The 12,505-nt window shown below is 52.3% G+C and overlaps 1 protein-coding gene across 3 annotated transcripts in view; it reads left to right on the top strand.

The window, feature by feature from the left end:
- Positions 1 to 11,994, top strand: part of PTPN1 (protein tyrosine phosphatase non-receptor type 1) — a 68,725-nt gene extending 56,731 nt beyond the window's left edge. For all 3 annotated transcript variants that reach the window (XM_081255470.1, XM_081255469.1, XM_081255471.1), the window contains 6 exons: positions 374 to 511; positions 4,375 to 4,584; positions 4,984 to 5,145; positions 5,518 to 5,741; positions 8,475 to 8,646; positions 9,136 to 11,994. In XM_081255470.1, the coding sequence (XP_081111596.1) occupies positions 374 to 511; positions 4,375 to 4,584; positions 4,984 to 5,145; positions 5,518 to 5,741; positions 8,475 to 8,646; positions 9,136 to 9,165 (936 nt within the window). In that variant the 3' untranslated portion in view covers positions 9,166 to 11,994. The remainder of the gene's footprint in view (positions 1 to 373; positions 512 to 4,374; positions 4,585 to 4,983; positions 5,146 to 5,517; positions 5,742 to 8,474; positions 8,647 to 9,135) is intronic.
- The last annotated feature ends 511 nt before the right edge of the window (positions 11,995 to 12,505 follow it).

Raw genomic sequence — 12,505 nt, 5'->3', positions numbered from 1 at the left:
GCACCCATCAGGGTCTTGATAACCTTTGAAATGGCTACATAAAGTAGTTCATGAGAGCCTAAACCTTGTGTGCCATCTGGCTTCCTTCATGGGTGATAGGGAGAGGATCAGACCCCTGGAACGCTTCGCTGTGTGGAAACCGGGGCAGCTGGGTTTGGAAGTGCAAGTCCTGTCTGCCCGACTAGTCCTGGTCTAGATCTTCACAGACCCCTCCCCATCTCCTCTGGAGGCAGGCAGGTTACATGGATGGCGACCTCCAAGGTCAGAAAACCCTGGGTCTCTGGGTTATCATAAAGCTCGTGGACAGTACTTCCAACCTCCATAGGAAGACAGTCAGTTGCTCACAATAATTCAATGTTATTTTCTCCCCTAGTTAAAATGTGCACAGTACTGGCCACAAAAAGAAGAAGAAGAAATGATCTTTGAAGACACAAATTTGAAATTGACATTGATCTCTGAAGATATTAAGTCATATTACACAGTACGACAACTAGAATTGGAAAACCTCACAGTGAGTATGGCACGCGCTTAAGTCCTTCAGACAGTTACTGGTTGAGATGTCTTTTCACTTGGGTGATACTACTTAGCACCCGTTGTTTATGCCAGTGGTTTTCTGTGCGCCGAGCAAGAAGTAGCTTTAGCACTATGGTGAGTAGAGCTTACCTGCTTACTTACCGGGTGACCAGAGGTGCCTGGGGGCGGGTCGCACCTGCCTCCTTCCCCACAGAGCTCTCTCCCAACACTCGTTAACACCAGTTCTGAGGGAAAAGGGAGTTCTGACCTAAACCTTACCTGTTCCTGCTCCTGCCTTTGCAACTGCACAGGGACTAAAGTGATGGCCTGTGAGTTAAATACCAGCAGAGCACGTGGGCCTCTCTTGTGGTCCACAGTCTCTTTAGTCCGAAGTGAGGGAAGAGGGGCCCTCCAGGGCTGACTCCCAGTTCGTAGTCAGTGTAAATTTTCTAGATGAAGTCTTGGGCTTGTTTGTGTGGGGAGAATTTATTTATTTATTTATTTATTTTAATAAATTTATTTCTCTCATTTATTTTATTTTTGGCTGCGTTGGGTCTTCATTGCTGTGCGGGGGCTTTCTCTAGTTGCGGTGAGCGGAGGCTACTCTTTGTTGCGGAGCACGGGCTCTAGGGGCGCGGGCTTCAGTAGTTGTGGCTCGTGGGCTCCAGAGCACAGGCTCAGTAGTTGTGGCACGTGGGCTCAGTAGTTGTGGCTCACGGGCTCTAGAGCGCAGGCTCAGTAGTTGTGGCGCACGGGCTTAGTTGCTCCACGGCGTGTGGGATCTTCCCGGACCAGGGCTCAAACCCATGTCCCCTGCCTTGGCAGGCAGATTGTTTAAGCACTGCGCCACCAGGGAAGCCCATGTGTGGGGAGAATTTGTAACACCACCTGCCGGCTATCATTAAATGGATCTTGGAATATGTCTGGGCGGTGTGCTAGAAGCGGCGTCACAGAAGGCCCTGCCCTCGGGAGGCTGAATGATTCGCCCGGAGCCATCACTCTGGGGAACCATGCTTGTAGTGGGAACAGTGGGAGGGAGCTGACGGCAGCTCCTGGGGACACCCTCAAACACGGTCAGCCACTGCCTTCTGGAATCAGACTGCCTGGGGTTGATTCCTGGCCCCAGCATATCAAACTGTCAGACTCGAGGCAAAGGGCACCGTTCTCACCGCGTCTCTGTCTGCCCCCTGTCAGATAGGGTTTTTGAAAGCCTTCCAGAAGGTGGTCCGTGTGCAGTGTGAGAGCAGCACAGGCTCAGAGCACGTGCCGGGAAGGGTTCGCAGGTTCTGTGGCGTCGAGGGAACGTGGGTTTATCTGGGGGCAGTGGGAGGACTGGTGTTGGGGCTTGCGGGCCGAGGCTGGAGAGGAGGGATCTGCTCCTGCGTTACATTCGCATCTTAGTTTTCAGTTCACTGCTTTATAGTCACCGTGACGCCTGGGGTGGGATTAATAGTCGAAGTAAGATCGAGAACTTAGCGCAGGTGACTGGAAGTGGAGAAGAGGTTAAAATCCCGTGGCTCTGGAGGAATGCAGCCGCGCAGTGGGTCCAGGTCCCCCCGCCGCCCCCTGTGCGCTAGCGCTGGAGCCCCAAGCCCGGCCATAGCCGCATGCGGGCTCTCAGGGTGTGATTTATGGAGGGGTTTGATACGGAGCATTTTCAGCAATAATGTTGGCAGTGGGTTGGTATGTGCCTGGAGGATTACGTGGTGGACTTTTTTAATGCTTTTGAGCGTTTGCAAGCCTGACATTGCAAGTGGCTTCTGCTAAACTCTTGAGAACATTTCTTTTGTTTGTCGAGGGAAACAGAATTCGGACAGAGCAGAAGAGGTTTGTGCTGTTTGCGTGGCAGAGCAGAGGCAGCAGCTTGGAGGTTTGGGGGAGACCTGTTTGCTCCAACAGACGTGGTTTTGAAAAAGTCTTGTCAGACGCGTACCTGGCCGAGCACACGTCTGGAATGAATTCCTTGAGAAAGAGGTGGGCAGGTGTGAGGGAGGGAGTAAACAGGAGATAACCCACACCTTTTTAAGAATTAAAAGAAGGAACTTGCTTTTGGCGTGTTTTCTTATTCCATTTTTTTTTTTTTTTTTTTGCGGTACGCGGGCCTCTCACTGCCGTGGCCTCTCCCATTGCGGAGCACAGGCTCCGGACGCGCAGGCTCAGCGGCCATGGCTCACGGGCCCAGCCGCTCCGCGGCATGTGGGATCTTCCCGGACCGGGGCACGAACCCGTGTCTCCTGCATCGGCAGGCGGACTCTCAACCACTGCACCACCAGGGAAGCCCTTCTTATTCCATTTTTTTTAAAATCTATTTTTAAGTGCTTTTCTGTTCTAAAAAAAATAGAAGACACATTTCTCTTTTAAGCCATTAAAGGATATAAGGAGATCATTTTCTAGGGAGGAAAGTATGGAAGTGTTTGGTGTGGTTCTATAAGTTATCCTCATGTCATAAGCAGATTTTTTCCAGTTCTGCAGAAAGATACCACCAGTGTGTGTAATAGCTGGTGCAGGGCAACACGTGTGTGTTCTCTGCTAATGTTAGGTCCTTGCTGTTTTTGTGGGTCCTTTTCACACATTTTCATCACACTAGGGTCAGGGAAGGTTGCTGTAACTAAGCTGTGAGCATTGGGAGGGCAGGGCGCGGGGTCATTACCTCATCGTGCCGGGCACACGGGAGGCACGTTATGGACATTTGCCAAACGAAGGGAGACATTGTCGGTCAGCGGGTCTTTGGCCCAAAGTGTTTCACCATCAGCCGCTGTCCAGGTGACCTAGGCACTGGCTTGGCCCTTTGCGCTGTGCAGCTGGGGTGGTTCCTGTCTGCAGGCCTTACTTCCCCTGTGACTGGCTCCCATTGCTGTGGGCTCTTACCTTAGTGTAATCTTGGTTGCTCTCCTCAGCAAGAACTACATTTTGATCATTGCTCCTGGCGACCAGTTGTCCACCCTGGGAGTGGAGTCCCAGAGGCTCAGAGGAAGGAGCGGAGCTGGAAACAGCACCAGAGGCCGTTCTGTCTGTTCCACGGCGAGCAGATTGGGCTAGGGGACAAGGGCCAGGGTCCTCCTTTCAAGAGTTCCTGCAGCGGGCTCTGGAGTCAAGCAAGCTTAGATTTAAACTCCTGCTCCCCCACTTAATGGAGGGTTAGCTGCCAAGCCTCAGTCTTCTAATCTGGAAAATGGGAGTAACGGGACTACGTGCCTCGAAGGATTGCTGTGAGAACTCAGTGAGCTCTCGTGCCCACACCGGAACATGGTAAGCGCTCCGCTTGTGGGGCCAGTGCAGCTGGTCTTGTCAGCATCCTCCTCCTCATCGTGAACCATCTGTTCAGCTGGATATTGAGCCACACGTGGCAGCCTCCTGTCTTTGGAGACTGAGTTGGTAACTTTTTTCTGTAAAATGACAATCCTCTGAGGCATCCAGATAGTCCTGTAAGGAAAGCCCCGAGTTACCCAGAGCTGGTGCCCCACACGTGCAGTTACGTTTCCACTCTTTCATGTGAAACCCCGAGGCCTTTGATGACAAGATTGCTGTGGGTGGCAGCGAAGCATCATTTTGACTTGTGGGGCGGACAGAAATCGGTTGTAACCAGGAAGACGGCAGAATTGAAAGGAACATTGGAGACAGGGGCTCTTGTGGGCAAGACTGTTCCATCCTAAAGGAGGGGCAGTTGAAGCAGGAGCAACCTGGGGTCCACTCGGGGCTTGGTATTTGTTCACTAGGTTTGTGGACCCGGGGAGAAAAATCTGAGAATTAAGGGTACTCTTGGAGTTAGGTGGGTGGAAAGGCACTTCATGCTTACTTGGAATTAATGATTTCTGTACAGGTGATTCTCTTAGAATCGTCATGAATATATTTCTCTTCCAGTCTCAAGAAACTCGAGAGATCTTACATTTCCACTATACCACGTGGCCTGACTTTGGAGTCCCTGAATCGCCAGCCTCGTTTCTGAACTTTCTTTTCAAAGTCCGCGAGTCGGGGTCGCTCAGCATGGAGTACGGCCCCATTGTGGTGCACTGCAGCGCTGGCATCGGCAGGTCGGGGACCTTCTGTCTGGCTGACACCTGCCTCTTGCTGGTAAGAAGGCCCTTAAATACCGCGGGAAGAGAAGGGGGCACATTTTAACCTCCAGTCTGGCCCAGCCACAGCTTCTCTGTTAACTGTCTCTGCAATAAACTAGCTTTGATCTTCACTTTTTAACAGCTTCCTTCCCATGAAAGGAGCTTTACCCTAAATAGCTTCGTTTGAAGGGAGGCCCTTAATTTTGATGTGGAAGCCAGGACGATCCAGAGAACCCCCTTCCCTCTCCTTTTTCCCCTGTGCTCAAATGGTCCCAATTTTGCCACATTTTCTAGAATTCTGCCTTCCTCGCTATGACTTTTCCTGAGTAGGAACTGGCATGCTCCAGGACATACACAGTCACATTGTACTTGAGGCTCGGACCTCACTGAGCTGTGTCTCCTCTCTGCCTTTCAGATGGACAAAAGGAAAGACCCTTCTTCTGTTGATATCAAGAAAGTTCTGTTAGAAATGCGGAAATTTCGGATGGGACTGATCCAGACAGCAGACCAGCTCCGTTTCTCCTACCTGGCTGTGATTGAAGGCGCCAAGTTCATCATGGGAGACTCTTCAGTACAGGTCAGCAGTGCTTTTGCTTTAATCCAGGTGTGTTGGTTTTAAATTTTTGCCTGTAAAGAAGGAGGCTGTTCATTGTAAACGTTGAAACAGTATCCTGGGTCAGAGGAAATAGCTAGCCTTCGTGTTTAAATAGCTAAAAAGTTGTGGAAGGTTTCACCATGTTCCATTTTCTGCCTTTGAAGTGCTCACATAGAGATCATTAAAAGGGAGAATAGACTTTATTTTCATAAGATCTCATCTTCCAAGGACATGGCTGGAGACCCGAGAAGCTGAGAGGGCCCCTCACCTCTGCTCACTTAAAGGGGAGCAGGTTTCCTGACAGATCAGCCAAACGTGAAATCTCATGGGACTTCCTCTTGCTGCTTTTTCAAGGAACAATGGAAAGAGCTCTCCCACGAGGACCTGGAGCCTCCACCCGAGCACATCCCCCCACCTCCCCGGCCTCCCAAACGAATCCTGGAGCCACACAATGGGAAGTGCAAGGAGTTCTTCGCAAACCACCAGTGGGTGACAGCTGAGACTGAGGAGGTTAAAGAAGACGGCCCCGTCAAGGAAGAAACCAGAACCCTCTTAAACGCCCCCTGCAGCCTGGAAAGGTAATGTGAGAGGGTCCTGGCTTACTGGGGGCGAGGGGAAATGGCCTTCTAGTCCAGAGATACATATTGATATTGAAGCCCTGTGGACCCAGCCTCCTCCTTGAGGAACAGGCCCTGGACCGTCCCTGCTGCTCCCCCAGCTGGAGGAGCCTCTGACTGAGCCACAGGTTGGCCCGGGGAAGTGACTGACTTTAGCGGGGACCTAGCACCACCTGGTGGTGCTTGTTGGAATCAAGGGTCTGGTGCGACTGAGTCAGGCCTTGCCAGCCCAGTGATGACAGTGACAGAAGACAGAAGCCTGCCCTGGACTTCAGGCCGGTCCTGAAACTGATACCCAGGCTTGACCACGTACCTTCAGCCCCCAGAATGGTTTTGGGGTACTTAACCCTTTCATTTAGTCTTTTTTTTGTAAGATTTGTTTATTGTTTATTTATTTTATTTATTTTTGGCTGCATTGGGTCTTAGTTGTGGCACGCGGGATCCTCGTTGAGGCGCGTGGGCTTCTCTCTAGTTGTGGCGTGCGGGTTTTCTCTTCTCTAGTTCTGGCGCACAGGCTCCAGGGCACGCGGGCTCTAGTTGAGGCGTGCGAGCTCAGTAGTTGTGGCGTGTGGGCTTAGTTGCCCCGCAGCGTGTCGGATCTTAGTTGCCTCACCAGGGATCGAACCCGCATCCCCTGCATTGTAAGGCGGATTCTTTACCACTGGACCACCAGGGAAGTCCCCCTTTTCATGTGGTCTTGATTGAATTGATTGCCGTTTTGCTTCCTTACAGTTTGACAAAGATTACTGAGCACCTACTGATGCATGTGAAACCCCGAGATAACTAGACTGGGCCCCTGGTCTGTGTTCTAGACCATCTTACTTGGAAGGGAGCAGTAGATTGTGGTGGTGGCCCATGGATAGGGATGTGATGGAGGTGCACGCTGAGGGGGTCAGCCTTAGAGAGGAGACACCCAACTTTCCCTGGGTGGTCAAGGAAGGCTGCCAGCAGGAGGTGGCATCATGCACAAGCTTAGAGGATGAACGGGGGTTAGCCCGAGCCTGAGGCCGTGGAGGCAGTGCCCTTGGTGCCTGCATTTTTGGAGGGCAGTTTAAGATTAGTGCACGCTTTGACCCCGCGTTTGTCTACACCTAGAAACTCAGCCAGCAGGAGTTCTCAAGCAGGTGTGCAGAGATGTACAGGTAGAAGTGTTCGTGGTGGCATTATTTGTAATGTTGAAAAGCTAGAGATGAGCTGATTGTATCCCCAGGGATTAGGTAAGTTGTGCTTTCTCCCTGTGTTGGATGTTCTGCAGCTATTAAAGGATGGGATCAAGGTGTATTGTTACGGCCGGACATTGGAGTGGTCATGCCTGAGAAAGCAGGTCACACACAGTGTGTGCCCCACCGGGGCCTCTGGCTAAACGGATCATCAAAATCTTCCCCGGGCACTTTGCTAAATGCTGGTTTCCAGGTCCCAGTCCTGACCCATGAACCTCCTCCCCAGGGCCTTTTATGCAAACTGGTCCTCATCACAGGAACACCGGGTCTGGTTCTGGGGCTCGAGAGACACTTGTCCAGCGGGGCCTCCCAGAGCAGGTGCTGAGCGAGTACGACTGTGCCCCGCTTCCCAGGGCCTCTGTTGACATTCTCAGGGTGGGCTGGCGTGCTCCCTCTGAGGGCTCGCCGAGGGCCGAGGATGAGAGGGATGGGAGCTGGTACGTGACTTGGGTCAAATTTGTGTCATTGGTCCTGTTTCTTTATTCATGAAGACAGTGGAGAGAAAGGTGCCTTTCACATTCTGTGGGTGAAGGTGGTGAGCAGGGAAGTATGGATTTGGGAAGCTGAAAGCCAGAGAATTCCAGGAAAAGAATGGAGTTGGACCAAGAACCTACGCGCCTCTGGGCACCGGGGAGGGTGGGGAGCCCACTTGCACACAGGCCTCAGCCCTGCAGCTGGGGCCTCACTGGGTGGGCGCCGAGAAGGGTGCTTCGTGCAGCCTCCTCCTGCCTCCTGGGGAGGAGGTGCCCCCGGGTGGTCCTGCCAGCCACGCAGGAGGCTGCTGGGGCAGCGGGGCCGTGGAGAGGCCCGTGGGAGGCAGGACATCCTGTGGCCAGGGCCGCCTCGATGGACGCAAGGGTGGGAGGGCAACGGCCTGGGAGAGGTGGGATGGGGAGAGGCAGGGTGTGGCTGCACCCAGGCCCACAGCCTCTGCTGGCCTCTCCCGGGACAGCCCCACAGGGTGGCTCTGGCTCGCCCCCAGCAAGGTAGTCAACTGACTGCACACGGGACACCTGGGAAGCGGGCCTGCTGGCAGGACTGGCTGGGCGCGCAGCGGGGAGGGCAGAGGGTCAGCACTGCAGATGTGTGGTGTCTGCATGTCAGCAGCAACAAAGGCCTCTGTGTGTCCGCGTCGGTCAGGCCCCGGGGAGGGAGTGGAAGCCCGTGGCCACACTGTTAACCTTCCCTGATCTGAAGGGGAACATTCTACAAGCGGCCCCAGGGGCTGTACTGCCCCTCAGACCCTTACCCGACCCCATCACCGAGGAGTCCGCGGGTCTCTGGAACCCCACCCTGGCCCTGCTGTCGGGCCCTGGGAGGGAGGCGGTGACAGGCGGGCCTCCGGCCAGTGTCAGCATCAGCAGGCTCTGCTTCCACGTGGCTCATTTTTTCCTAGAATTCCTCCGGGAATAATAGCATCCTTGCCATTGTTTTCTCGAGTGAGTAACCCGCCTCTGCCCCCCTCATTCCTCAGCGTGAGTCAAGACACTGAAGTCAGAAGGCGGGTCGTGGGGGCAGGTCCTGCCCAGGGGGAGCCATCGCCGCCCAGGGAGGAGCAGGACCAGGCGCCGACTCACTGGAAGCCCTTCCTGGTCAACGTGTGCGTGGCCACGGTCCTCACGGCCGGCGCGTACCTCTGCTACAGGGTATGTTTTCACTGACGGACGTGCTGGCCAGACCGCGTGTACAGCAAGCCCTGGCCGCCAGCCCGGCGGTAGCGCTCAGTGCTGCGGGAGCCTCTGAGCCAGCCTCACAAGAAACAGATCAAAGGTTTTCAAAGTCTGGGACTGTGAAGGGCTAACGAGAGAGAATTGAGGATTGATGCACCAGGGTCTTAAGGAGCCCTGTGGTCCCAAGAATAGAAGAGTCTAATCTCAGGGCCTTAACCTATTCAGGAGTAAGTAGACAAAATGCCAAATACGTCTCTCTCTCTCTTTTTTTTCTTTTTTTTTTTTTTTGTTCATTTGTTTTTGGAAAAAAAGTAATAGAATTACAACACATTGTTGTTTTTAACCTTTATAAAAAGCAGCTTTTTGTTATTTCTGGGAAAAAAAAAAAAAGACTAGGCACTTACGAAACTTTCTTGTACCCTTAGGTGGTGTAACCAGATACACAATTTTTATTTGATTTCCCAGGGAAAGACTCCCACACTTTTGCGAATGTAAAGTCCTTTGGAGGAGAGGGTTTGAGGGTTTCGGACATCGTCTTGCTCAGGCGCTTCCTCTGCTGAGCGCGCACTGAGCTGGGACAGTGCCTGCGAGCTTTCCCGTTTTAAGAAGAAAAACAACAAAAGGCCGTCTCTAGAAAACAGAACCCGGCTTCTGCTTTTGCTCAGGGTGTCCCGCTGGCTTCCCGTTGTCTGCTCCTCCACCGGCCCCCTCTCGTTGCAGCCGTCTTGCGCACGTCCTGCCCCCATTGCTCCATACCCATAAACAGGGTTCCTCAGGGCCCCTGCCTCAGGGTCAGAGGTCACCACAGGGTGGCCACCGGCTTTTCACCCAGCCATTGAGATCCAGAAGGAGCAGTTTCCACTTTGCTTGGAATATAAATGCCATTTCAGTAGAAATCCACACATTAGAATGTGTTACCGTTAAAGTTACGGAGAAGAGTGAGGATTAGCCTCAAATCTCTGGTCGTGGAAATCACCTCACAAGACTTCTTTTTTTTCTTTTAATGATTTTAAATATTTTACCTCTTTCTAAGCAACCACCTTCGAGTGCATCCGATGGTTTAGCAACGTGCAGACAGCTTTTTCCTCGGGGGTGATTTTGGGAAGGGGGAGCTGTTGTAAAAAATAATAATAATAATAATAACCAAAACCCCCTTCCCGGGGGCTGGAGTGGCCAGGGCGGCCGAGGTGTTGCACGCGTCCGCAGCTCTGCAGGGGCGGGGCCGGGCTCCTCTGAAAGTGTTTGGTTTCATCCTAGTTCCTGCTCGACAGCCACACACAATCTGACCCACCTCCACCCACGGTCCGCCCCTGACCGTAGAGCCCGCAGCCGCCTAAGCAGGCAGCCGCCGTAGGCAAGGGCCGTCGGACAGCGTGGCCCGCCGCGCCCCGCCGGACGCCGGTTCTGCACTAAAGCCCCCCTCCCGGGTGGTTGGCCTCACCTCCATCCTGCTACGTTTCTCCCCCTCGCCGTCCTCTGAACACCAGACCCACAACCCATTTTTTGAGGAGGGCACAGAGGGCGCTGGGCTGGTGGCACAGAGCAAGGCGGCCTGTGCGGGTGGAGGGGCGAGCCTCGCGTGGTGCCCCCTCGACACGTCCCTGGCAGGCGGCAAGCGACATCCTTCCCGCGGCCCTCCCTGGAGACCGTGTGTAGTGAGCCTCTCCACTCCATATTTATTTTTTAATTCTTTTCTCCTGAAGGCATCCGCAGTGCACTAGCATCTTCAAAAACCAATAATGTATTAACGTTTTTTGATGTCAGCCTTGCACCAAGGGCTTTATCAAAAAGTACAATAATAAACCCTCAGGTAGCGCTGGGAACGGAGGACTTTGCCATGAGCCTGCTGCGTCAGACCAGTACTAGGAAGGAGGACGGTTGTAAGCAGTCGTGATTTCATTGGGTAACACGAGAAGAGGTTTGCCTGTGTTTAGAGAACAAGGGGATAATATATAATGAACACTTGGCTATTTAAGACACATGGCGTGAGATTACTTTGTCCCAGTTCCTCCCCTCCCCAGTTGTCTGCTCGAACCTCAATCTCAGTCACCACTCTCCCTGTGTGTATTAGGATGCATGTACGGTCTTCTTGTGTCCCGATCAAATACCACGTGCTTGAAATCCTTAGATCTCTGCTTACTGATGCGCTCTGTGTACAAGTCCAGTCTACCTTTGCATGAGCTGAGCATTACGTGGCTCTGGTTCCTAAGACCGTTGCTGAAATAATTGCCATTCGGCAGCGGAGCGATGTCCAGTAACAGATATTTGCCTGATTCCTGGCATGACACTCTGGTGACTTCCTAGTGAGGCCCAGCCTGTCCTGGTCCAGCTGGGCCCCACTGTAACTCAGACATTCCAAGGGTATGGGAAGCCATAGTCACACCTCGCACTCTGGACATTTAGACAAGCAGGGTCCCCCCGCGACACACACACCTTTGGGATCAGCCTCCACTGTGCCAAGTTCACACTCTTCTTGAGCGGACCGTGATCTGGAACCAAGGCGACTGTTGGAAACCACACTTCTTGAAACAGCCTGGACGACGGTCCCTTCGAGTCAGCCTGCGGCCCTTTAGGTCCGGGGGCCTTGCTGAGAGAGGCGTCTGCCCCTGCCCTTGAACCCTGGGGACTGATGGTGCTCACGACTCTTCCTGCGAGGGGAACTTAAGACCTCCACATTAAGTGGCTTTTTTAACAAGAAAAAAAAAAGGCAGCTATAGCTCACGGGCTGCTCTTTTGCCAGCATTTTCACATTTTGCCTTTCACGTGTTAGAAGTTCGTGCAGAGAAATTCTGTGGTGGGAACATTTGAGGCATCGCCCCGCAGAGCCTTGGTGAGGTGTGGATGAGACTGAGGTGCCAGGCTGTAAGCATTTTTGAGTTGGGCTTGTTTGTCTGTTATTTTAAGTCCTGTATATGTATGTAGTAGTTTGGTGTGTATATATAGTAGCATTTCAAAATGGATATACTGGTTTAACCTCCTATCCTTGGAAAACAGATGGTTCTCCATCTTGTCACACGTATGTTAGAGAAGTAGCGAGCTGCTCTGCTATATGCCTTAAGCCAATATTTACTCATCAGGTCATTATTTTTTACGATGGCCATAGAATAAACCATTTTTACAAAAATAAAAACAAAAAAAGCGAGGTGTTTTGGTATGATACCTTTTCAGGTGTGTGTATACGTGGATGCATGATGGGGGGCGGGGGGCGCGTCTCAGGGTCTTCTGTGACCTCACAGAACTGTCAAACTGTACAGTTTTCCAACTTGCCATATAAATGATGGGTTTGCATTTTAGTTGCAACAATAAAAATTTTTTTCTAAAGAACATGGCTTTGGGGTGCTTCCCATTTCTTTGCTTAATAGGCCTAAACCAGGCTGGGCAACTCCTGTTTCTTTCCATCCCTGCTGATGTGAAGCAGATGTTGTCAGTCAAGAGGGGTTATAGTTTTTCCGCATCTGAGGATTACAACGCGGCCTCCTGGAGTCGTGGGTGCCTCTGGGCTGGGGGCACTTTCCCCGCCTGGTGTTTTTACTCAGCGGTCCAGGCCTCAACCCATTTCATCAACAACAACAAAACTCACCTTTTCAAGTGTTAGGGCCCTTGGATAACTTAATGAATTTATAAAGGTTGTTTGAAGAACTGCTCAAACCTCAAGAACGTGTGTCCCTTAGCTGGCTGCCTGTAAGACACAACGGTGGCCATGTCTCAGCACCTCTGCCTAGTCACATTTGCTGTGGAACTGACGCATCAGTGGAGACTGACACTGAGAGGTAACAGTGAAGTATAAACAATTCGTGTAGTCTTCCTTTTGTGTACAAAATTAAATGTAAGTCTC

This window comes from Mesoplodon bidens (assembly GCF_964165515.1).
Source record: "Mesoplodon bidens genome assembly, chromosome: 15".
Taxonomy (NCBI): domain Eukaryota; kingdom Metazoa; phylum Chordata; class Mammalia; order Artiodactyla; family Ziphiidae; genus Mesoplodon; species Mesoplodon bidens.
The sequence above is the reverse complement of the archived record's forward strand: the minus strand, read 5'-3'. Positions and strand labels throughout refer to the sequence as shown.